This window comes from Aedes albopictus, chromosome 2, assembly GCF_035046485.1.
Source record: "Aedes albopictus strain Foshan chromosome 2, AalbF5, whole genome shotgun sequence".
Lineage (NCBI taxonomy): Eukaryota > Metazoa > Arthropoda > Insecta > Diptera > Culicidae > Aedes > Aedes albopictus.
The window spans coordinates 233,529,891-233,556,733 of NC_085137.1; the positions used below are offsets into that span (position 1 = coordinate 233,529,891).

General features: G+C 38.0%; 1 protein-coding gene across 3 annotated transcripts in view; it reads left to right on the top strand.

Moving 5' to 3' along the window:
• The window catches only part of LOC109401076 (uncharacterized), a 632,275-nt gene that overhangs the window by 441,836 nt on the left and 163,596 nt on the right, over window positions 1-26,843 (top strand). For all 3 annotated transcript variants that reach the window (XM_062851342.1, XM_062851340.1, XM_062851341.1), the window contains exons 5-8: window positions 4,256-4,374; window positions 8,972-9,125; window positions 22,466-22,562; window positions 23,690-23,817. In XM_062851342.1, the coding sequence (XP_062707326.1) occupies window positions 4,256-4,374; window positions 8,972-9,125; window positions 22,466-22,562; window positions 23,690-23,817 (498 nt within the window). The remainder of the gene's footprint in view (window positions 1-4,255; window positions 4,375-8,971; window positions 9,126-22,465; window positions 22,563-23,689; window positions 23,818-26,843) is intronic.

Consider the following 26,843-nt stretch of genomic DNA (forward strand, 5'->3'; position numbering starts at 1 on the left):
GTATTAACTACTCACCTTACATACTACACCAAACGCTCCGTGAGAGAATTGCTGATCAACACACTATAAATGATACTGTTACTTGTTACTTCATTGCACCTTCTTTGTCACAAGTTAGAAAATTATCGAAATGAAAAGATGCGCCAGTTTTTCGCAACACATTCGGAACATAATCTGAACAAACAAACCAGAGTAAGATGTTTCTTGTGTGTTACATAGCACATTTACTGAAAGCTGATTGTATTGTCACTTGTGAGGAATATGTAAACTCTGTCTCCATGAATCGATGTCAAACACGAAGTTATTTGTGATTACTATGAAACAAAGCCGAAACTTTACGAAATTCGGAGTTTAAATGCATCTAAATTGACAAGATGGAAGTTGCGTGTGCTTTCAGTGCAACTCATTTAAACCAAAGCATAGGAAGCCACATTTTATGATGTTGCAGGTGCTGCTTGTGATGATATTTGAACAGCAAAAATCAGTAGGTAGTGAAGACTGGCATACCTGATTATCGGGGAAATTCATCTCGTATTATTCGATTCTCTTGACGACGAGTCGAGCCTTGTAGGGCTGAACTAATCCATCCGAAATGATCTTCAACTTGAAGAACCCCATGCAACTCAGCGCCTTCCATCCTCCCGAAAAGTTGATGAACTCTCAGGTTCCGTTGGTCATTTGAAACTCGAGACGCCTTTCGTCATGCCATCCGGTCACCTCAGCAAACTGGTGTATGGTAGAGGAACGACGCGTCGTTTACCTGTAGACACGAAACACTACCAGAAAGCATACTACAAAGTCATATCGTAAACTGAATACTTACCTGGGAGTATGCAGAGGAGAAGACATTGTAACTAAAGTGTCGATTTCGCTACCGTATAGTCCGTCTATTGGTAAAGAATGGGCAATGCGTATTGCACATCCCATTAAGATCTCTAGCTTTTGCCTATAGATAGTAGAGTAAACATAGATAGCTGAGTGAAATGTTTCAAGTGTGTGAATAGTATTTTTCAAGAGTGTGACGTTGAAATATGACGTCATGCGCTCCATTGGTGTTGTTGGAATCGTGACGTCATGCTCGTTTGGATACCGATTTTGAGAGTTCGTTTGGATACATCGGATTCATCTCCGTGGATCTATGTTTACTCTACTATCTATACTTTTGCCCACAACTTCTATCTTTATTAGCCTGGTACACGCACAGAAAAAAAATATGTAATTGAATTTCAGCGAGAAATCATGCACATAAAGGGAATGCTAGAGTTAGTACATATTTACATGAGATATCATGTAAAATTACATTATGTTCGTGTAAATTTCCGCCAATAGTCGCGTAACCGGTTGGAGTCCATGATGGTTTACGCGATGGTTGGCGGAAATGTACACGATTGTAATGTAATTTTACATTATATCTCATGTAAAAATGCACTTACTCTAGCATTCCCTTTATGTGCATGATTTCTCGCTGAAATTTAATTACATATTTTTTTTCTGTGCGGTTTATATGGGAAAATATAAAAAAAATGGAAAAACTTGTGGAGTTTAGGATTTCTCTGGGAAGGAATCACCCCTCACGTGCAGCACACACAACTTACCCAGGCTGACGTTGGTTCGCAAGTGGCAAGAGTGAACGCGGTTGGGTGACGCCTGGAGTTGTTGCTACGCAAGCAGGGATGCTAACATTGTCTGCTTGACAGTTCGCATCACATTCAAATGCGCTATATCGCCTGCTGTGATCATTCTCTTTATGACAGCTTTATTCAGTACATCTTATATCTCACAAAACTCCAACTCCTGTATACTTTTTGAGCTCCACTTTGGTCCCATATCAACTTTGCAAAATTTCAGATCGATCGGAGAAACTATATTTTAGCGCCCGCCATTTTTAGTTTTTCATACTATTTACTATGCACCGATAAAAATAATGAGATTTACACGTCATGTAAACTTCATTTTAGTCATGTAATATTAATGTTATGATGGTTTACATGATATATCATGTAAATTTGTGTTATATCTAATGTAAACACTCAGAGTCATGCTAAATTACATGACATATAATGGAAGTTTACATGATATTTTATGACTTTTACATGATATGTCATGTAAACTTTTGTGATATCCCACGTTCCAAACATGTGCATTATATGTCACAGAAATTTACACTCTTTTTTCGATCTGTGTGGGGAAATTTTACTTCTGCAAAGAAAAATCGCTGGTAGTTACCCCTAGATCCCTAAAAATACAGTGACCCCACACCGCTGAATCACCTTAATTTTTGTACACTATTTATGAATCACCATGTTGATCAAATGGAGTGATCCATAAACTGTGGTCATTTTTGCCGAATCATAAATTGTGGGGTCACTGTAAGTCGATTGATGATTTCTGTAGAAAACTTGACGAGGAATCAGACCGCCGAAGACGGCAAAGCGATGCGACATTCGTGGCAAAAGTTATTAAGCCTTACCCGATCGATAAAATGGCGAGATTTTATTATTTATTAGCTGTCCCGGCAAACTTTGTCTTGCCGTCTTGTGGTGGTTTGACAACTGTTGAGCTCAAAATAGCACCGCACTCTAGATTGGTTTTATTTCAATCGTGTTGATTTCCTTCCAAGCTCATGAAAAATCTGTATTGTATCGATTTTCTTACTTTTCTAGTCGGTTTTCGTAACTTTTTGTATGTACATATAAACACAGCCACCATGAATACGAACCGAACCGTGCAAGAATTATGCTGATCAGTTCATCCGTTCGAGTTTGTCGGGAGTGGGATTCGATCCTAGGTCCTCGGCGTGACAGTCAAGTGTTTTTAACCATCACACCAGGTCCGCTCCACATCCGTTCTTGAGTTTTGTTGCCTCAAAGGAACTTCAAACTCATTTTTATATCTATGTATATAAAAATGATAGGGCCCATATAGCCGAGGCGGTAAACGCACGGGTATTCAACATGACCATGCTGAGGGTGACGGGTTCGATTCCCGGTCGGTCCAGGATCTTTTCGTAAAGGAAATTTCCTTGACTTCCTTGGGCATAGAGTATCTTCGTGCCTGCCACACGATATACGCATGCAAAATGGTCATTGGCAGAGGAAGCTCTCAGTTAATAACTGTGGAAGTGTTCATAGAACACTAAGCTGAGAAGCAGGCTTTGTCCCAATGAGGACGTTACGCCAAGAAGAGAGAGAGAGATATATAAAAATGAGTTTGAAGTTCCTTTGAGGCAACAAAACTCAAGAACGGATGAACCGATCAGCATGACTCTCGCACGGTTCGGTTCGTATTCGTGGTGGCTATGTTTATATGTACAAAAAGTTACAAATATCAACTAGAAAAGTAACAAAATTGATAAAGAACAGATTTTCCATGAGCTGGAAAGGAAATCAACACGACCGAAATGAAATCAATCTAGAGTGCGGTGCTATTTTGAGCTCAACAGTTGTCAAACCACCACAACCGGGCAAGGTGGGGCAAGACAAAGTTTGCCGGGATAGCTAGTATATATAGATATATAGATATAGATATAGATAGATTGTTATTCCTTACATGTTAAACAGCGTTGGCATGTCATTCGGTATTCAGTCAATTACTTTTTCCGCATGCATTAGATCGGTCTTCAGAGGGTTTGTTCCCCGTATAATTTCCAACAGAAATCATTCATCGATATAATGTTTGGGGTTAAGGGGCAACCTGCGGCGATTTTTCTTTGAAAAAGTGATTTTCCCCATAGTAAATCGTATGGAAACTTAAAACGGCTGGCGCTAAAATATAGTTTCTCCGATCGAGCTGAAATTTTGCACAGTTGATATGGGGCTAAAATGGAACTCAAAAAGTGTACAGGAGTAAAATGTCTTTTTGTGTCCCACGCTAATCTTTATATCCCTAGCCTGTCACATCATCCTAGGTCACATCTAGACAGCCTTGGAATCGGTGACAGACAAAAACTTTTTTCATTCCTGTTCAAGCCTTCAAACCAGCTAGCAGTTTAGTCCGATTTCTCATCCCTACAAAACAGAATTACATTTCTACAAAACAGCGAAAATCTGAGAAACGGAGTTGTAATAGGCAAGGTCGTACAAGTGGTAAATTTATTTCGTGAACATCCACTTTCACTATCCTACTCCAACACTACATTCAATCAGCCCCAATCATGCACTCCTCATGCCATCAAAACCCTCCCGCCCAACCGTTTCCAACATCCAACCCGTAGGTACAATCCATTCTAACGCCTTCCGTTTCCTTTCTCTTGCAGTGGTCTCCGAGCAGTGGGGTCATCAGTGCGTACGCCTCAAAGTGACCGTCAAGTCGGACAATTGCGGTGAAAATGCTGACTGTTCCGGAAAAGGTGTATGCTTCTCCAACAACTCGATGGTAAGTGCAAACACTGCATAATATTGCGGCTCTGGGGCCGGTGGGGATGCGCTCTACCGGATTCATTCGGCTCTTCGGGTTGAGAGGTGGCTGCCGGCGAAAGTCCATTTCATCATTTTGTCTGTACCCAACCGGCGGCCGGCAGCCACTTCACGTGTGGGGCTCCATTAGGAGAGTTGACGATGGCTTCCATTGCACAATGGTCCGAATCCACGTTTTAGCAGGAAAAAAATCCGTATCTCTGTTTTCGTTAATTTTAGGCATTTGGTGTCTTCAGAGAAGTTGTTTGAATTTGTTTGCTGCATCTTTTCTAAAAATTTTTGATTAGGGTGGTCCGCGTCTTAACTCAAATCTGGAATAGAACTTTTAAATTTAAAGTCATACGCGATCGAGTTCTTCAGCAAAGTCGTAGGCAATGCTATTTTGAGCAACTTTGCCGAATACGCCGTTTATCTAGCTCTTAATTTGAACATAGTAGGTCAACTTTAAGTTTTGACTTAGGGTGAGCCACCCAAAAACGGTTTTTTCGCAATAACTTTTTTATTTGATTTTCTTCGAAGATGTGAGCTTCGGAGCATTTGAAGACCAAGTAATGACGCATATTTGTTCTGAACATTGCACGTTGCTAAGTCTTGTCATTCAAATGTTATGGGCAATTTTGACTTAAAATCAACGATGTCTTCAAATGCTTATATCTCTAGGAGCTGGTAAAATAAAAAAAGTTTTTTAAGCGGCATTTGGAAGGTCACATATAAAGCTAAATTTGGAGCAAATATTACAAGAACGTTATTTTTTAAATTGGAATAAATCGACTCCAAAAATCCCCTTAAAAAATCGAAAACTACTTATAACTCATACAATTTTAAAGATAGAGTCAAACTGTCTTCGGAAAAAATGTAGGTTTTTACCATGCCTACAAGTTTTCCATACACCATTTTTTTGCAAAACGTGAAACAAAAGCTTGAAATTGATAATTTGATTCTTAGGGGTACATGCTATGTTTTTCTAGGAAATCAGAACGATTATATTCTTTAAAAACAAATTTTCAATTTCAAGCTTTTGTTTCACGTTTTACAAAAAAGTCGTGTATGGGAAACTTTTAGGTATGGTGAAAACCCACATTTTTCCCGAAGACAGTTTGACTCTATCTTTAAAATTGTATGAGTTATAAGTAGTTTTTCGATTTTTTAAGGGGATTTTTGGAGTCGATTTATTCCAATTTAAAAAATAACGTTCTTGTAATATTTGCTCCAAATTTGGCTTTATATGTGACCTTCCAAATGCCGCTTAAAAAACTTTTTTTATTTTACCAGTTCCATGAGATATAAGCATTTGAAGACATCGTTGTTTTTAAGTCAAAATTGCCCATAACATATGAATGACAAGACCTAGCAACATGCAATGTTCAGGACAAATATGCGTCATTACTTGCTCTTCAAATGCTCCGAAGCTCACATCTTCGAAAAAAATCAAATAAAAAAGTTATTGCGAAAAAACCGTTTTTGGGGGGCTCACCCTAAGTCAAAACTTAAAATTGACCTACTATGTTCAAATTAAGAGTTAGATAAATTGCGTATTCAGCAAAGTTGCTCGAAATAGCATTGCCTACAACTTTTCTGAAGAACTCGATCGCGTATGACTTAAAATTAAAAAATTCTTTTCCAGATTTGAGTTAGGACGTGGACCACCCTAATCAAAAAGTTTTGGAAAAGATGCAGCAAACAAATGCAAACAACTTCTCTGAAGACACCAAACGCCTAAAACTAACGAAAACAGAGATACGGATTTTTTTCCTGCTAAAACGTAGATTCGGACCATTGTGCATTGTCAGCAGCGTCCAATAAGTGTGTATGCTTGGGTTTGGGGGTGTGAAAGGCTGAGGTCACCATGGTCGATTGCCGAATGAACGGGAAAGTAGTTTCCTCATTAGTCTGTCGTATTGTTCACCCTCTCTTTTGAGTAGGAAAGGACGAAATGAATGATGGTGCTATAGAACGAATGCTAGTACTTGTAAGACTTATGGCACTACAATGAGGGTGAAATTTTAGAGTTGGTATAATACATACGTGCGGTGTTCCAATAAGGCATGGTTGGTAAAATTCATGAGTTTTTAGATACAAGGTAAATATTGAAAAGAGCACCACTAGGGCCGATGCAGATCTGTGACGATATAGTTGTATAAAATTAATGACGTTGCACATTCGTTTTATGGAACGAAAAAGAACTACGGAGTTGGCCATTACTACGTAGACTCATTTTTTGCCTGTGTTACATCTCTTAGGCTGATACAAATTTCATTTTGACTTTTTGTCTCCCATCCCCTTCAATTTTTTGGCTGGATTTTGCATTTTGCGGCTGATTAAAAATATTTTTCAAAATACTCTTTCCAAAAATTCTTTAACAAATCCGATGAGTTTTTAATATTTTTCAGATTAAATGCTTTATACACGAATTTATTCTGGCCTGCTTACTCTCACAGAAAATTTAACGTTTAAGAGAGGTGCCGGCACCGCTCGAACGTCAGATTTTCTGATAGAGTAAGCATGCCAGCTTAAATTCGTGCAGTGGACCATTATTTTTATCCCTCCTTGACCAGCCAAAAAGTTCAAAAACTGAAATAAATACATATTTGTAACGGCCTTATTTCCCTAATAACACACTATTAATAATCTGTTTTGTTATAAACACGTAAAAGTAAAAGGGTTTCGGAAGAGCATAGCTAAAGACGTGCTTAGCGGTTTGCAGTCTGAACATAAACTGACTAGATGGTTTATTGCTATCTTCTCATACTCTCTCTATTAACAGTAAATCTCAATGAGGGGGTTTGCTATTACACCGTCATATCTTAATTCGAATGGATTGCGTTTTCGTGATCTTTACAGGTTCGAGTTGCATTATGAACATTATGCAACTCAAATAAGTTGTATAATGAAAAAATAATTGCATAAATTTTTTTATGCAATTCTGTATCATAATTTATATTTTATATAACCCATTTTGGTATCATAATGGCCATTTTTTCCGAACTGGTTCATTATGCAACTGAAATGAGTTGCATAATGAAAAACAGTTGTATAATGTTCATAATGCAACTCATTTGAGTTGCATTATGAACATTATGCAACTCAAATGGGTTGCATTATGAAAAAATCATTGCATAAAATTTTGTATGGAACTCGTTGCAAAACTCGATTTTTTCAGCACTCTTCGTATTTATCCAACTCGGCAAGCCTCGTTGGATAAATGTACGACTCGTGCTGAAAAAATCAACTTTTTGCAACTTGTTACATAAATAACTATTTTTGCAATTTCTCATCGTAATAGGCTGTTTTACCTCACGCAAATCTGACAGGAAAAGGCCTACTTTCCCACACCAAATTAACAGTGCTGTAATGGTTCATTACAGCACTGATTTGCGTTGCGTAATGAACCATTACAGCACTGTTTTCAGTTTTGGTCAACTTCTTGATGCTTTCTGGGCGCAGTTTTGAAAAATTGCGACATATGCACAATATAACCTATTATAATCAGATTTTTTTAAACATTGGCTGTGAACATCAGTGTGCAGTTTGATGAAAAAGTTTTGTTGAAAACTATCCTCAAGGGTAATTTATGAAATTGCAAAAAACGTTGTACGCAACACGGTGCAGAACTCGATTTTACAGCACTCGTCGTAATTATCCAACTCGGCAAGCCTTGTTGGATAAATGTACGACTCGTGCTGAAAAAATCAACTTTTTGCAACTCGTTACATAAATAACAATTATGTAACGAGTTGCAAACAGATGTTTTTTTTTCAGCACAATTTGTACATTTATCCAACGCATAATAAACATTATGCAACTATTTTGTATTATACAACTCATTTCAATAATGGCTCAAATTTCCCAAATGGAGGAGAGCGTGCCTGTGGAGCCGACTTACTGATACCTGCATAATGAACCAGTGCAGAGAAATTGGACATTATGAATCAAAACGAGTTATAGAGAACAGAAATGTTAATACTGAATTGCATAAATAAATTTCACCCTATTCCTCTAGCATCCTTGCTCCACCTCTGATGTTCTGCCTGATTGGTTTCACTTCTTAGTGGTTGGTCGTCTATTGTTTGTCATCGTTCAATGCCCGTCAGGACAGCATAGCAGCAGTGCAGGAGACATGTCTTTCCTCCCAGCCAGAGGCAAGTGGATAGTCCAATAGAATAGAACCCAACGGACCGAAGCGTTGACATTCATTTCAACTGAAAACCTCTCCAAATCCGACATGCACACCGGAATACTAATTCATTTTTCAGTGCCTTCATTTGGCACCTGGGTTCGAGGGATTTTTTTTTGTGTCCCTGACATACTCAATCCACTATTGGTTTGTTTGCTTTGACATGCACACATCGCATCGTTTCCTATAGTGCTGGCTTGATGTTCAGAGCTAGTTCTGCAGAACTGCTGCTGCCAAGGATGGGGATTTATTATGCGGAAAGTAACCACAAACAAAAGAGCGGGTGTTTTGATTGGAAATGCGCTGGAATTGGGTGAAATGAATCTCCCGTTTCTTCTTATCTAACGATTGTTTTTTTTTTTACTTCTAATCTTCTTTACAGGAAGGGTATGAGTGCCAGTGTTGCAGCGGATTTGCCGGATCACATTGCGAAGAAATAGACGCCTGCACTCCATCGCCGTGCACCAACAATGGCATTTGCGTGGATCTGTCTCAAGGCCACGAAGGAAATGCCTATCAATGTTTGTGTCCTTATGGTAAGTAATAATTTAAGAGGTTTTCCAACTTTTCTGATACCTCAGAGCAGGGATGCCATATATACAGATTTATCTGAATTCTACAGATTTTTGAACATCTGTAGCGTTTATATGAAATACCATCGTGCGGGGCTTCTTTTTACACTTTTTCATGATTTTTCAACTTTATGACATTATAACTCCCAGAGTAGTGAATGGATTTCCACAATTTTTACACATAATAATTGTGAGTATGTATGTAGGATGTATGCAAAATTTGAACTAAATCCATCAATAAACAAAAAAGTTGATCATACACCAATCGGACACATCTCATATAGAACCAGATGGGGGCTACTTTGGACATTTTTATCTAAAACAAAATTGCATTTCAAATTCCAGGTTTATTTAGAAAACTACTTTGTACCAATACTGTAGTATACTATATCAGACATGATTTCAATAAATTTATGCGTTTGAAGATGGTTCCGTGCTACCTTTGGTATTATGAGCAGCGTGATATTGCTATATAAATAGCCTGAAAAAAAAAGGACCATCAATCCTTTATTTGGGTCAAATGGTCATTTATAATGTATAACGATACAAATATTCGATTGTATATGCTACGTTGATATATTTTGAATGAATTGATCAACCCTTTGAAATTTATGAACTGTAGAAACAATGCTTACAGACCAAATGTTCTGATACGTTATGTATATTTTATTGATTTATTCGATGTATTTTCGCGTCCTGCCAAGCAATAAACGGTCTGTTTGAAAAATAATTTCAACCAAATGGAGGGAAAACTATTGCTTCGTAATAGTCCCAAAGACATCAAACAGATTTGAACCATATTTCGAATTCAAAAAATCCATATTCGAAAGTGTCCAAGTGTCCAGCCCCGCATTTCAAAAGAAACCCCGCACGACGGTACAGATTTTCCACCCAAATTTTGTATGGGATACAGATTTTTGAGCGAGTGATACAGAAAATCATCTGGCATCGCTGCCTCAGAGCATCTTTACATCGTTGAGCACTTATTCATCGCTGAATTTCTAGTCTTGTAACAAAAACTTTTGTGAACACAAATTTTGCAATGATGTTATACGACATTGTCTCAGCTTGACAAATGCCTGCCACGGTCGCCATGTAATGTTCAAGAATTCATGTTTTTGGAGATGGTGAAATTCTCTACTTCCGATCAATGGTTGAAATACGATTGAATGTCATGTTGAATGTTTATTCAGTTCATAAAGTACACACTCATGGGCGTAGCTAGAGGGGAGCAGGGGGAGGGCGTGCTCCCCTGGCCAACAATTTTTTTTTTCATTCGAGCCAACTCAAAGATTATTCATAATTCAGAGGTCCAGATTTCTCAAGAAAACAACTATTCTAATAATAAAAGATGTATACATAATTATCAAACCTTCTTTACTCGAAAACCACAAGAAATTTCGCCAAGTATTTTTCCAAGAGAACCGCTTTATGATTGAAGAATAGAATTTTACCAAATAACAAGCTTACATACCATTACCCCTCCGATGGTGTTCAAGCAGTCCGCACGGACTATTACGGCCATTACCCCTCCTTGATCTTCGGCTTTGGATTGACTTGCGCTCTTATTGCCCCACCAAATGATGCAAAATGAAAATGAAATTCCTACAGGCAATTCCTCTAGGATATCCTCGAGGGATTCCTCCAGGGATTCCTCTAGGAATTCCTCCAGGAATTTCTGCAAGAATTTCTCCAAGGCTTCACTTAGTAATTCCTTCTGTGATTCTTTCTAGAATAACTTAGGATATCCTTCAGGAATCTCAGAGTGTATTCTTTACAGAAGGCCTCCAAGAATTGATTCAGTACTTCTTCCAGGAACTGTTTAAGGATTCCTCTTGAAATCGCTTCCGGGATTCCTTCTGAAGTAACTTCAGGATTTTTTTAACTTATCCTAATTTACAGGAATTGGGCACTGCGTGAGCGATTCCAATTCGCAGCAGCACTTACACTTTGTACAGCGCCTAAATGTATTTTATTCTTATTCTACTATATCGAACTGATTGCCTTTGCGCTGCTGTCACTTTTCTACCCTGTCCATGGTAGAATGATGTGCACGAGGATGTTGATGTCTGCCTCTTGATCCTTTTCCAGTCCGATTGGGGGTCCATTATGAGTTGCCGTTAGCCGATATCCAAGTTTCCGGGTCCGTTAGAGCATATGCTCAGAAGAAGGTCAGGTGCCAGCTGCTCTGAGGGGGAAGAGCAACTGACGAAAAATTGCAAGTGCCGGGGCTGGGATCGAACCCATGACCATCCACTTATGAAGTGAACGTGTAGTCACTACGTCACGGGCCCCGGCTACTTCAGGAATTGCTCTTGGGATTTCTTCAGGAACTGCTACAGGGATTTCTCCACAAACGCCTTTCAGAGTTCCATCAGCGATTTCTTCAGGAATAGAATGATTTCTGTTTACATTTTTACTGATTGCTCTCAGTTGGCGCTAGCAGTGAAAATTGCATGCAAGAACTTTTATAGCATCAAGTTACTAGTGCTGACAGCCCGGCGGTGACACCATTACTTGTATTCGATGCATCATCTGTGCTACTCTCGGTTATCAACTTTCTCAAATTCTCACCTCAAGCTCACGGAAGCATGGTAGTCAAGAACTGTCAAATCGTACGGAAAAATCGCGTAAAACGTTAATTGTTAGCAAACGGGATAGTCAGTGCTGAAAAATTCATTTCGTCATATCTAAATTCAACCATCTACAGCTCATTTTAGAAGCTGAACCTGAGAATATGGTATATGAAAAACTTGTGCGGGTAGACCAGTTTTGCAAGAAAGTCACGGAAAACCCGCTATTTTTCTAATATTTAAGGTAAATGTCACGTACTATCTTTGAAAAATGCCAAATGATATTCACCGTGAATATCATTGGCATTTTTTGAAGGTAGTCCGTGACATTTACCTTAAATATTTGAAAAATAGCGGGTTTTCCGTGACTTTCTTGCAGAACTGGTCTAGCCGCACAAGTTTTCCATATACCATATTCTCAGGTTCAGCTTCCAAAATGAGCTGTAGGTAGTTGAATTTGGATATGACGAAATGAATTTTTCAGCACTGGGGATAGTTTTGTGAAAAGTTTGTGAATAGAAATCAAGAATGGTTTGAAAAGGCAACGTTTTCTGTTTACTTCATGTTCCGGAACAGTTTCTTCACCGAGAAAATTTGATTTTACTACCACACAAAAAAGAGCCATCTGTGATATTTTAAGCTTCGAATGTCGATCTATTGTTCCTTATATCCCTCTACGAATTTCTTAAGAGATTCCTCCAGGAATTTCTTCAGGAATTCATCGAAGACTTCTTCCAGGGATTCCTCAAGGAACTTCTGCAAGGATTTTCCTAAAAATTCCTGCAAGAATTCATCTAGAAATTCCTCCTGAAATTTCAAATTTCAATTTCAAGAACTGCTACAGGAATTCTTTCAGGGATTCCTTCAAGAATACCTACAGCGTTTGCTTCATGCATTCTTTCAGGACTTCCTCCAGGCATTCCTCCAGAGATTCAAGAGTTTATTCAGGGATTTATTCAAGAAGTTCACGAGGAATTTTCTTAGGAATTCCTACAAGAATTCATCCAGGATTCCTTCAAGGGATTCTTCAAAGTATTTTTCCTCCTGCAGAAATTTCTTCAAAGACTCCTACAAAAAGTCCTCCAAAGATTTCTCCAGGAATTACTTCAGGCATTCCTTCAAGAACTCCACCAGCAATTACAGGAATTTATACAGGCATTCTTCCAGAAATTCCTCATTGGATTCTTGCAGATATTTTTGCAGGTATTCTTTCAGCAATTCCTCCAGCCATGCCTTCATATATTCCTCCAGGATTCCCCCAGGCCCCCTCGGAATTGCTCAAATATTTTTTTCAGAAATTTCTCCCAGAGCTCCTCTAGAGAAGAACTTCATCCAATAATTCAGGGATTCCAACAGGCATTCTTTAAGGATTTTATCCAGTAAATCCTCCAGGAATTACCCCAGGAATTTTATCAGGGATTCTTTCAAGAACTTCTTCAGGAATTGCTCCTGAACATCTTTCGGAAATTATATCAGCAATTTTTCCACGAAATCAGGATTTTTTTCAGGGATTCCTCCAGGAATTGCTTCAAGGGTTCCTCCTTGGATTTCTCCACAAATTTCTCCAAAGATTCCTCCAGGAATTTCTTCGAGGATTTCTCCAGAAATTCTTTTATTAAACCCTCCAACAATTCCCAAATGAATTACCCCAGGAATTTCTTCAGAAATTTCTCCAGAAAATCCTTTAAGGATTTCTTCAGAAATTCTTCCAGGAAATTCTTCAGGAATACTTCCAGGATTTGCATCAGGGATTGCTCCAGGGGTTTCTCCACGAATTTCTCCAGGGATTATCCCGGAGATTCTTTCTGGAAATCCTATAAAGATTCTTCCAGGAGATCTTCCAGAAATTCCTCCACTGATTCTTCCAGCAAATCCTCCTGGAATTCCTCAAGGGATTTTTTTTTGCAGAAATATTTTCTGGAATTCCTCCCAGAACTTCTCTGGATATATCTCCAGGAATTCTTCCAAGAATTGTTCCAGGGAATTTGTTCAGAAGCTCCTCCAGGATTTTATCCGAGAATTTATCCAGGAGCTCCTCCAGGAATTCCTCCAGAAAATCCTCTAAGGATTTCTTCAAAGATTCTTCCAGGAAATTCTACAGGAATAATTCCAGGAATTGCTTCAAGGATTGCTCCATGGGTTTCTCCACGAATTTCTCCAGGGATTTTCCCAGAGATTCCATCATGAAATCCTTCGAAAATTCCTCCAATGATTCTTCCAGGAAATCCTCCTGGAATTCCTCAAGGGACTTTTTTCAGAAATATCTCCAGGAGTTAGTCTCAGAATTCCTCTGGAGAATTCCTGAGCATGAGCATGAGCATGATTGACCGCCCGCGGTAACGCGCTCGCGAAGAAATACCCTTCTAAACCTTGGACGACGAACGCGATCTATTGAGCCTCAAAACTCACCCTACATAAGTTATTCATTCACAACTAAGGAGAACACAATGCTGAACACCGACGCGATCAATTCACAAGTATTAACAAAATAACACGTGATAAATAAATCAGAAAGATCTTACCGCATGGGTTGCCGTCAATCTTTTACCGACCCTCTCTTTACCAGAAATTCATGCAACCTTTATTTGAGTCAAAACATTTATTCATTTGAACGAAAGTATTACAAATGTCGACACCGCAGATAACGAACCATTCAAATTTTTGTGTACATGCAAAAATGAAAGAAAAATATTTACTATCAACTAAATGTGCATTTGGAACTAGCACCGACACATGACGTGACGAACTTTTCAATATTTGTTAGATAGGGTATCGGGATGCTACGTTGGCATAGTCCCCTCGTTCGGCCTATCTCAAAAACTCATACAAACACGCATAACTGGATATCGGAAAAGCTATGCGGCAAACAACTGTAACATTTCGTTTCAATTTTAGCACTTTGGAGCATTACAATTGAATGAAAATGTCACTTTGTTTAGCTTTTGTAGACACGATGATTCTTCGGCTTAGTGGGTAGTCTATACACATAATCATAAATGGCATGATTCTGGAATATTTCTAACTGACTTTTCAATAACTGAACATTTGATGCGACGGTCAAAGACGCTATTTTGAACTTGTACATTTGTTTTCAACGGATAATAAATATGTTACAAATTGAATGTGGGCCGAATATTGAGGACATTTATTTCACTATGTACCCAAATCTTGGCCCATCAGTAAAGTGACGTCAACAACATTGCTTGCGTAAAAACCAGAAAGAACGAACAGGAAGAAAGGTTTTGTGTACGGTGACTGTAAAAATATAACTCAATCATAGGGTTGCGATGTTTTCGTTAATAAATTAAGAACTTTAGTTTATGTAATTTATTTACAGTTTTTTGAAAATTTGGTTCCGAAAATGTAATTTACAAATAAGATTGGTGAACAAACAGAGATAATACTTCAGAAAAATTTTGAAAAAAATAAGATAATAAGTGGTTCTAGTGCATGGAAAGCAATAGGCCAACGTTGTATCCACTAATAGGCCAATTTTTGTACCATAGACCAACGTTGCATACCATCGCATCGAATCTTTTCAACTTAATTAAGTAAATTCTTGAATATTTAATTGGAAGTTTACTTCCAATTGGTGAAGCATGCATTGCCTAGAGTGTGTAATAGGGGCAACATATTATTTCTAGTGCTATTAATTCCTGAGTTATGGTCAAAATTGTCAAGGCGGCTTGCAAATTAGACCAAGGAATGGTACATATACCCTAAATACACAAAAACCAGAGCAGAATTTTATACATCCTTCAGCATTAATTATTATGATAAAATTGAACGAGCTCACCAATAAACATCCTTCGAAGTATCCAGTGTATATGTGCTGTGCACGCGGCCCATCCGAATAAAAAAAGCGGCACTTCCACTTTGCCTCCAAAAACACACTATACCGCCCCGTACAAAGATGAGCACGCACACAGACGACGCGACGACGCGATGCAACGACGAACAAAGACGGACTCCCTCTGGAGAATTCCTCTTCAGGAACTCTTCCAGGGAATTTGTTCAGAAGTTCCTCCAGGCATTCCTCCACCCTGGGCAAAGTCACAACCTTGTGATCAGCTTGATTGCTGTCAGGTTTTGGGGCTTAAATGTATGTTTACTCTTCTACAGAGAAAGATGCCAACAAGAACCGATACTTTTCGTGATCAAACGAGCATTGGCGTATCTAGGGTGCCAGTTTCAGTGGCTTCCAGGTTGTTTTGCTTTTTTTTTTGTAAAAGGAAGTACCGATTCACCCTTAATTTCTGTCATAAAATAATGATATATGTAGGGTGACAATGGGTATTATCGGCAGGTTTGTTCTCTTCGTCATATAAGGTTTTTGTTGACCAAATTTCCTGAAACTTGGTCGTATAATTCAGCAAGGTTGGAAAGGATTTGAGGCCAACTCTGAGTTCAACAGCTTTCATTTAAGTCTTCTTTTGCGATTTTTTGGACTTTCATTATCCATGCTATTCGGTATTTTTTCGCGAATTCCTTCGAAAACTTCTTTTATAATCCGCATCTATAATTTTAATGAAAATGATTTAGCCAATTTCTTCTAGATTAGTTCAGTAATTATGTAAGGAATTCCTGCAGCAGTTCCGATTGGAATAACTTTTGGCAATTCCGATGTGACTTGCCTTGAAAATTTATTTAGGAATTTCATCAGCAATTCCTTTGGAAATTTTGAAAACTTCGATTATTATCTTTGGAACTTTTTCGGTAATTCCTTTGGAATTTTTTTCAGTAAAATTCTTTAAGATTTCCTTCGAGAATTTATTTGAAATTTTTTTTTCTGAATTTTATTCAGAAAATCTTTTGATGATTTCGGAAAACTCTTTGAGAATTTCTTAGAAATTTGTTTTGTGAATGTTTATGGAAATTTTTATAGAATATATTTTGGCAATTTATTTTGATATTGGATTTCACCAATTTCTTTTAAAAGCCTAAATATTTTCTTCAGGAATTCCACTTGCAATTCTTATGTGAATTCTTTTGGTAACTGCTTTGAAAGTTCTAAGGTAAATTTATTGGAAAATTATCGGATAATTTCATTGGGAATTTGTCAAGAATTCCATAGAACTTTTTTGAGCATGCCCAGTTTAGAATTTATGAATTTCCAATTAAGCCATTTTTGGAAGCAATAAATATAAATACAATTAAATCATAAAGAATTACAAAATAATCACGATAAAATTGCCTGATAAATTTGCAAAATAACTGAAAAAGAAATTGTTGAAATAATTTCAGAGGAATTATAGAAAAAAAATCCAAAGAAAGCGATGATTAAATTTTAATGAAGCTACCACAGAAATTAAAATGAAAACCATGCTGAAAGAACCCTCAAATAAATGGCCATACTGCGGTCTAGCGAATACGGAGTCGTGATGAATCTCACCAGAACTCGATTTTTTTTAAATTCATCTCTCAATTTGTTAATTAGCAATATTCTGTGCCTTCTAATTTATTACAAGTTTTTTTTTCGTATATTCATAAACTGCCTATAACTGCATATTTGTAACATTTGCAGTTTTTGTCAATATTGAGTTATTTCCAGGGATCATCTCTAAATTAGCAGTACTTTCATCCACCCAAATGAACTTGACAATTTTGTTCTACAAAATGTGAAATAAATACCAAGTCATTTTGTCTCATTATCAAATATTCACGAATGTAACCGCATAACAGTCACACTGAGAATACACACTGAGAATACACAGCGTACCGCCAATCATATTTTGGTCTATTTATTTTTCCAACTCTTCGCCCTGCAAGAAGAAGAGTTGTAGAAGATTTCATTGCAAAAGGATTAATTTTGAATTTTCGGCATATTTTTGAAATTTCAATCCTTTTCCATACTAACGCAAGTTGCAAACTTTGAGCTCCATTTTCTCCAATGCCTACTTTTGTCGAATGTTACTGTTATGCAGTTATAGGCAGTAAAGGAATTGACAAGAGATTTCTCTAGTAATACCTCCTAGCATTTCTCTGGAATTTCCTACTATTCCAGAAACTCGTATTCCTCTAGAGATTTCTATCTCGAATTCCTCTAGAGATTTCTATCGGGATATCTTCAGCTGGAATTCCTTAAAGAAGGTCAAGAGGAGTTCCGGGAGTAATACCATGATTAATTTCTAGAGTAATCCATGAATAAAAACTCTAGATGAATTCCTGGATGATTCTTTAGAAAAATCTCTGGAATAATCAACAGCATTTCTGGAAGTATCCTAGGGAAAATGCCTAGAAGAATCCCAGCAAGAATAGCAGGAAAAAACCCTAGAGGTATTCCTGCAGGTATCATAATAAGAATTTCAAGATGAGATCCAGGAGGCATCGCTGAAACATTACAGCAGGAGCCACGTATGGAATCCCAGGAGGAGTTCCTGGAGGAAAGCCAGGAGTTCCTGGAAGAATCCAATGATAAATATTGTAAAAATCCTAGGATCCTCTAGGATTTTCAGGAGGATACACCGAAAGCAAGGTTCCTAGGAAAATTGCCCTGAATAGTCCCAGTAAGTTTCTAAAGAAATTTCTGGAGAAAGTCTTAGAAGAATATCTAGAATAATTCCGGGAGGTATTACAGTAAGTATTTTCGGAGGAGTCCTAGGAGGAATTGCTGGAAGAACCACAGCAGGGATAGCTTCACAAATCCAGTTGAAATTCCTGGAGAAAGACCAAGAGGAATTCATGGAGGAATTCCAAAAGAAATTTATAAAAGAATCCTTAGATAAAATATTTTGGATAAAAATTCCTGGAGGAAAGCTTCTGAAGAAATCACAGGAAAAATATCAGAAGGTATTATTAGAAGGATTCTGGGATGTATCATTGTAGAAATCTCAGCAGAAATCCTAGAAGGAATTGCTGGAGCAAACTATACAGGAATTTCTAGAGAAAACTCATCAGGAATGCCTGGGGCAATCCAAAGAAAAAATTCTTGAAATACCTAGAGAAGTTTCTGCAAGAACCGGTAGAGGTGTTCTGGAAGCATCTATAGCAAAGGCCCTGGGGAATCGCAGAAGGAATTTCTGAAGAAACCTCAGGAAGATTTCCCGGAAGACTTCCAGTTGATTTCCAGCCACAATGGTAAAATAAATTCGTATAGGAATCATTAGAAGAATTTCTGTACGTATCATAGTAAGAATTTCCGGAGGATTTGCTGGAAGAACCGCAGGAGAAGGTGTTTGAGGTATTCTTGGAGGAAGGCCAAAATGAATTTCTGGAGAATTATTTGGATAAAATCTCAAAAGGAATTCCTGGATGAGTCTTTGGAGAAATTCGTGGTAGAACAATCAAAGGAATTTCTGCAAGAATTCCAGAATGTTTGCCTGGAAAGATCCCAGCAAAAAGCCAGGAGAAAGCTCTAGAAGAATCCGTTGCATAATTTTTGAAGTACCACAGTTTGAATTTCTGGAGGAAGAATAACTGGAATAAACACAGGAATTGCTTGAGAAATCCCAGCTGGTATATCTAGAGGAATTCCTAGAATCCCGGGAGGAGGAGGAGGAATCCTAGAATCAGGAATGCCGGAGGAATATGTACAGCTCTCCTTGAAAGAATCGGTAGAAGTATACTGGAGGAATCCCTGATGGAATCGCAGGAGGGATTTTTGGAGAAATCTCAGGAAGATTTCTCAAAAGTATTGCAGTAAGTAAGTATGCCAGGAGAAATCCCTAGAATAATTTCTGTAGGAGTCCTAATGAGAATTGTTTGTAGAATTCCAGCTGGAATTCATGGAGGAAGTTCAAGAGAAATTTTTGGAGAAATCCCCTGTGGAATTTTTGGAAGAATCTCTGGAGGAAGTCGTGGATAAATCCTTGAAGAAATCTCTGGAATCACCGATGGGATGTTTGGAAAAATACTGGGGAAGATTTTCCGGAAGAACTTCCCTAGTAGAATACCTGAAGGTACCACAGTGAGCATTGTTGGAGGAGTTCTAAGAGAAATTGCTGGAAGAATCGCAGCAGGATTTGCTTGAGGAATCCTAGCAACAATTCCCGGAGAAAGGTCAATATAAGCTCCTGGAGGAATTCTTTGAGAAATTTCTGGAAGAATCTTTGAATAAAATCTCTGAAGAAATTCCTGGAAGAATCACTGGAGGAACTTCTGAAGATTGTCTTGAATGATACCACCAGTATTTCCTGAAGGAATCCCAGGTATCAAAGTAAGGATTTTCAAACAAATCCTATGAGAAATCGCTAGACTAATCTTTGCAGAAATTTTTAGTATGTGCAACCCCATCTGGACTGCCTGGAGAACCCTAAGGGAAGTTTATTGAAGAAATATCGAGAGGAATCCATACAGCAAGTCTAGAGAAATCACAGTATGAATAGATAGAGGTATTTCTGAAGGAATCCATGGAGAAGTATGTTGATTGTTTTTACCAATATGTATTCAAAACGCTAGTGTGCTTAAGGTTTGTTCAAATGTGCCATTAAATAATATTAGTATTATTGTAATAAGTTTTAAATTTTAGGTGACTGTCAATAAAAAATTTTAGGGGGTGCCAAATTTGTTCTAGGGGGTGCCAGGCACCCCTGGAACCCCCCCTAGCTACGCCAATGCAAACGAGGAAGCGTCACGGTCCTATTTTGTAGTTTTTGATCAACTTGATACCTGTTTGCAGGAAGGAAGTTGATACACAATTTTTCCTTCTATTTTTTGAAATTAATATCAACCAAGCTTGTAATATTGAAGACACAAGAAGAAGAATCACAAGAAGAACTAGCATAAACGCTTCACGGAAAATCAAGCACCGTATCGTCAAACTTGTTCATTTTGGGTGAAAATCGCAAAGGTAAATAACGTTGACCATTTAATTAACAACACATTCTTTCACAGTTCAATACGAAAAATAAATCTCCCACCTTTCCTCATCCTTAAGGCCACGCAAAACTTAAAAGCCGCATGGCTAAAGAGGTTGCAATGCCTACTCCCAAATTCCACGGTGTATTATGGACGATGTGAGTTCTTGGACTTGCATTTGAGACTTGGCCCCATGACCCCCTTGTGCATTAATAAAATAAATTAAAATAAATAAAATAAAGTTCCTCCAGGCATTCCTCCAGGATTCTCTCTAGAGATTTTTCCAGGAATTGTTCCAAAAATTCCTCCGAAAATTCCTCCAAAGATTCATTCAAAAATTTCTCTAAGATTTCTCCAGATTTTTTTCTAGAAATTCCTCCCAGAATTCCTCGAGGAATTTCTCTAGAAATTTCCCCAAGGAATCCCCCAGAAACTTATCTAGGATTTCTGCTAGGAATTCCTCGAGCGATTTCTCCAATAATTTCGCTAGAGATTCCTCCCAAAATAAATTCTGGAATTCATCCAGGTATACTTTCAGAAACTCCTTCCGGAATTCCTCCGAGAACTTCAAGGGATTCTACACGCATTACTGTAGGAATTAAAGGTGTTTTTAGGGACATTATGAAGAAAAAAAAACAGAAGGGTTCCCATTAGGTTCTAGTGGAAAACATCTTGAAAGAAATTATGAAAAAAATTCTGGGCAATAGTTCGTTATTTCCAAAAGAGTTCTGCTATTATCTTGTACGAATGTTTTGTAGATATGACCAATAAGAAATTCTGAGCTCCAGGCGAAATAATGCACGAGTAATTATTTCTGATCGTATACTTTCGACAGCTACTGTATGTTGATTCTGAAACTACACCTATCAATATCTCCTTGTCCAATCAAATGTAACTTCCTGCTTGAATTATGCTTTACTGCTCGTCAATCGCACCTCCTCGGAGTGCAGCATACTTTCGATTCCAACTCCAGCTGTGCTCCTCCTCTCCCCATCCAATATATCAATCATAGCCAGGCAGTCATAAAATTTATATGACTCTTTGATTTTATTTCCGCTTTCATCTGTCACAGAGTTTTCCCATCCATCGGTCGGTTTTTATGTCGTTTCCTGTTGTATGGATGAGACCCAATCGTTTGTTTGGCCTTTTTCCACATTTAGCGCCGTATTTCAGCGGTTCTGCATCCCCCCTATCCGACCAGAGTTGTCGCGCACTGCTGTGTTTGCTCGAACCAATCAGAATTTATCGATAAAATATTGGTTTCCTGATTTGAATATTTTATACAAGTGGATCATTTGTGACCCCTCGTGTTTGGTCGGAGTGGCGTGAGGTGGCTGGGTGGAAGACCGGGAACAGAAATTGCGGTCGGTTGCGTTATTTCCTGCAGCCTGCCAGCGAGCGAACGAGTGGTTTTCTGGTTCGCGAAGCGCTTTCATCCCGAACTGTGGCGGCGGCAACGTTCTCAGAATAAACAATAATAAAACAAGGGGAGGATTGTCGCCGATCGTGTGGACCCCACAGCCGCAGAAGAGCCAGCCACGGATGATAAAGGACCACCAAAGTAGGGCACTCGATGCGAAGCAATATTTTATGGTTCCGTACGCACAATCGTGATTTCGACGCTGATTACCCGCGCAGTAGTTGTTTATCTTTTGTGATGGAGGTTTTTTTCTCTCACATATATGAACAGGGAAGAAATTGGCTGACTTCAGTCGATTTTGGGAAATGAGGCTATATATCAACGTTGATGAAGTCTTGTTCTGAAAATGTGAATTGATATGTGAACCGAAAACTGTTGAACAATCCACTCGTTATGGTTTGCACTTGAGTATATACAGTTATTCCTGCATAAAAACCCACAATCATGCTGTACTTATTTCTTTAGACATTCGACTTGGCATAATTTCACAAGATTCTGTTTCTATAATCTTTCAGGTTATACTGGTAAAAACTGTCAGTTTGAGTCGGATCCCTGCAACCCATCACAGTGTTTAAACGGAGGAACATGCGTTGGGAACTCCACTCATTTTAGGTGAGTCATACTTTACTCATTATAAATTCCTGTAAATTTTTACTTTAAATGCTATTCTTAAAGAAAAATTGGTTTGTTTTAACCAGCATTCTTTCTCCATAAATGCATCATACAGGGGATAGACAAAATGATCGGGACAGGCAAAATTTTCACTTTTCAAAAAATTTCCAATTAGCTGTAACTTTTCGAAAAGTGCTTCAAATATTCTCAAATTTTCACTGTAACTAGTTGCGTATCAGTGGACAAAATTTGGAAAAGATCGGGCTATTCTGCACGAAGCTATAAGCATTTTAGAAAAAAGTTAGAATTATCCGATAGCCAACTTTGAGCTGTTATATCTCCGGATTCAATGAACCGAATCCAATGAAATTTTGTCCATTTATGACATATATAATGAGCTCTGAAAAACGTTTGACTCAACTTTAAATTATTAACAAGAGAAAAAGTTATAGCGATTTCAATAATTTTATGATTTTTTAGTAAATTGGTCTATTTTTAATATGCATCCCATTACTTTTTCAATGAATTACCGCCTATGTTGTTACTATCCTTTAAAACATATCTGTACTCAAGACAATCAGAGGGAATTTAAATGAACTATAATTAGCATCTTGAATTTTGAAACGATGTTGAAATTTAAGAAAATTTGGTGTTTTATTAGAAAAATAATCTAATCGTTATAATTTTCTTCCGTGTTAAGAATTTTAAGTTATGCCAAAAGTTTTTCAAAGCTCATTGTATAAGTCATAAATGGTCAAAATTTCATTGCATTCGGTCCATTGAATCTGGAGATATAACAGCTCAAAGTTGGCTATCGTATAATTTAAACTTTTTTTAGAATCTTTATAACTTCGTGTAGAACAGTTCGATCTTTTCCAAATTTTGTCCACTGATACACAAATAGTTGATCAACTTACAGTAAAATTTTTGAGAATATTCGATGCACTTTTCGAAAAGTTACAGCTATTTGAATTTTATTTTAGAAGGGGAAATTTTGCCTATCCCGATCATTTTGTCTATCCCCTGTATATTCATACACACCGTAGATCCATCTTCACACACACGCTTCAGTTCAATCCCGTAAACGAAAGCTGATCCGATTGTAACATTTATTCGTTCCGTCACAGATGCGATTGCACTTCGGGCTACACCGGTCCCCTTTGCCAGCACAACCTCAACGAATGCGAGTCCTCGCCGTGTGTTCACGGAATCTGTGTCGATCAGGAGGATGGTTTCCGGTGTTTCTGTCAGCCAGGTAAGTTGTCCGTCCATCCAGAGGGTTATATTCGATGGATCAAACCGAGCATGAAATTATTTGCGATACATATTGGCGTAGCACTTGCGCCATCCCATCACTAGGATCGGATCGATGTGCCATCCGTCTGTACTATACTCCACTTTGCATCACAATAATTCAATTTTTGGTTTGTGATGGGAAATAAATTGCCCACCTTCGCGAGAGCAGCCGGCTGGATTTACGTTGCATCTATCCTGTCAACAAAATGCAACCATCCGAGCAGCGGTTTACCCGAGCTATAATGAATAACAGTTAGCAAGGATGTTTTTATTCATTAATATTACCATTTAGCGGTGGTATCCTATGCCTAACGAACTCCGGCTTAATGACTCAGCACCATTTCTGGAAAGGCAATTTGGGAAATCTTTGCTATCGTATTTAGCAAGTCGGTAGTACACGCTATGTTCAAAGGGAAGTATTATAAAAAACGAATGTATCTCGAAAGTTATTCCCTAGGATCGTAAATTTGGACCTCTAGTTTCAGAATCTGTGCGGCTTAAAATATTTAATCTTGTTTTTTTATATTTTAGATTTTTTCTTATTTTCCCATACAAATGTCGGAAAAAGTCATTTTAAGGACAAACGTCTTGAAATCCCGCTTCAACAGTGCATCAGAACTTCAAACGCACAGATCTCAAGAAGCAAGCTTCAAACAACAGTGCATTTTATTATTCTGTTCTTGCTCACTCGTAACAAGCTTAAAATAAGAAGATCAGGTGCGCTGGTGTTGTTTACGAAGAGATTTGTGCCCTCGAAATCGTGAGTAGATGCCAAAGTCGGCCATTTTGGGATTCTCACAAGTCTGTCCTTTCATCCCATATGAAAATGTATGGAAAAAAAACCCAAGATGGTTGATTTGAAATCCCTGGCCAAGATCACAGGGTTTGACGGTATTAAAGTGAAGGATGTTAATTGTAATTCTTGTAATGAAAATATCACCTTTAACACTTTAATGCGCCTCCAACGGTTCATTGCGAACCGGCTGCTACAGATGGAGTATGGCTGATTTATCAGAAATGCTCGATATACAGGAGGAACCTGCTGGGGCCTAGTAGTTTCTATACCCAGGAAACAGTTCCGGTCGATTGAGTCTAGGAGGGTACCGAGAGTCGTTGTGAATCATAATGAAAATGTTTGTGTTTTGTGACGGGTCTCGGAATCTTTTTTGAGTCAGCAGACTTTGAACTGTTGCATGGGCTTCCCACTATTTGGTTAATTTTAACAAATACACTAAAAAAATTCAATTCAAATATGAAATAATTAGTAGTATCTCGTGTATTCAATTTGCTAATACATAGTTCTCAACATTTGATGTGCTTTCGTGATTTAATTTTTTCTTTAATTATTTTATATCTGATAGTTTTGTGAGTAAACCCTAATATGTTTCATGCCTAGTGCTTAATGATATTTTCCTGCGATATCAATTCAAATTAACTAAAAAACTAATAGTGGGAAGTGCAGCATTTAATTGTGCATGCTTATAGATTCGAAGCTAACGTGTGATCAAGACGAAATCGACAAAAACTGACTACTTCGACTTTGACTAACTTAGACTATTTATGACAAATTAGATTTTTTTACATTTTTCGACTGTATGGAAGGTTTTCTTTAATTTTGACCTATTTGGACCTTTATGATAGTGCTAGGGATGTGGACGAAATACAACTTGCAAAGATAAAAAAAAACAGTACTAAAACAAGGATCAACAAAAATGGACATAACAAACACATCGACCATCTAACAGATCATAGGCACACCTAAGATTACTGAACTATATGGCAGACCATAAATTTGAACAATAACATTCTTTAAATCTAGACATGACAAAAAAACACAAATACAAAATCGACCAAATGACAATAAACCGAAACTTTCACACCTTCTACCGTAACCTTCTGAATCAGTACGCAACAGTGTCTTACTGGACGACATGTCCGTGCACGGCTGGTGAACTGCTTCTGAAGGAATACGTTCTCTATCCTATCCAAAGGCCTAGTGAACTGTCGTTGTCCGCGCAAACGCATCGTGCTCTTCCATATAGACGCGAGACGATTGTGCACACAGTGATGGGAGAGGTTTCTACGTCCCTCGGCGTGCCGCTAGGAACCTTTCAAAAAAAAAAAAAAAAAAAAAGATGGTTGATTTGAAATCGCACATGTTCTGAATATGTGCACACATGTTCTGAATGCACACAACAACAACAGACCTAACGGTGAACACTCCTAGGCTGGACCTGTGCGCCGCCTTCAATGATTAGTCCAGGATTTTCTTTGAAGATACCTAAAAGATTTCTTCAAAAATTCCTCTAAAATTCCAATCAAGGATTTCTCCAGAACTTCCTGTAGGGATCTCTTCAGGAGTTCGTTCAGGGATGTCTCCAGTAGTTTCATTAGAGATTTATCCAGGAAGATTTTGGGATGTCTCTAGAAGTTTCTATATGTTTTTTTTTCTCTGAAATTCGGACAGCATCTCCCTTAGGGATTACACCAGGAGTTCCTTCAGAAATTCTTTCAGGAGGATTAAAAAATGTCTCCTGGAGATTCATCAGTGATTCATTCAGAAGATGAATGAATCAGCTGGAGCAGCGGCTCAAAAAAACTTCGAAGCATGAGAAGATCGTCTGCAGGCAGATCGAAGAGTAACAAGAAAAAGAAGTACACACATATTGCTAAGTCTTATGGGCATTTACTCTCGAAAAAGTTTCAAAAAGTTATTAAGTGCAGCTTCTTTTTCTTTTTTATTTTTATTTTGGTGGCTATACGTTTCCTCTGGAATTTGGCCTGCCTCACTTCAAATTAGTGTTCTTCAAACACTGCCACAGTTATTAATTGAAGGGCTGTCCATTAGCCTGGTACATGGTTTATATGGGAAAATACAAAAAATTGAAAAAATTTTAACTCCTGTCTACTTTTTGAGTTTCACTTTGGCCCCATATCAACTGTGCAAAATTTCAGATCGATCGGAAAAACTATATTTTAGCGCCC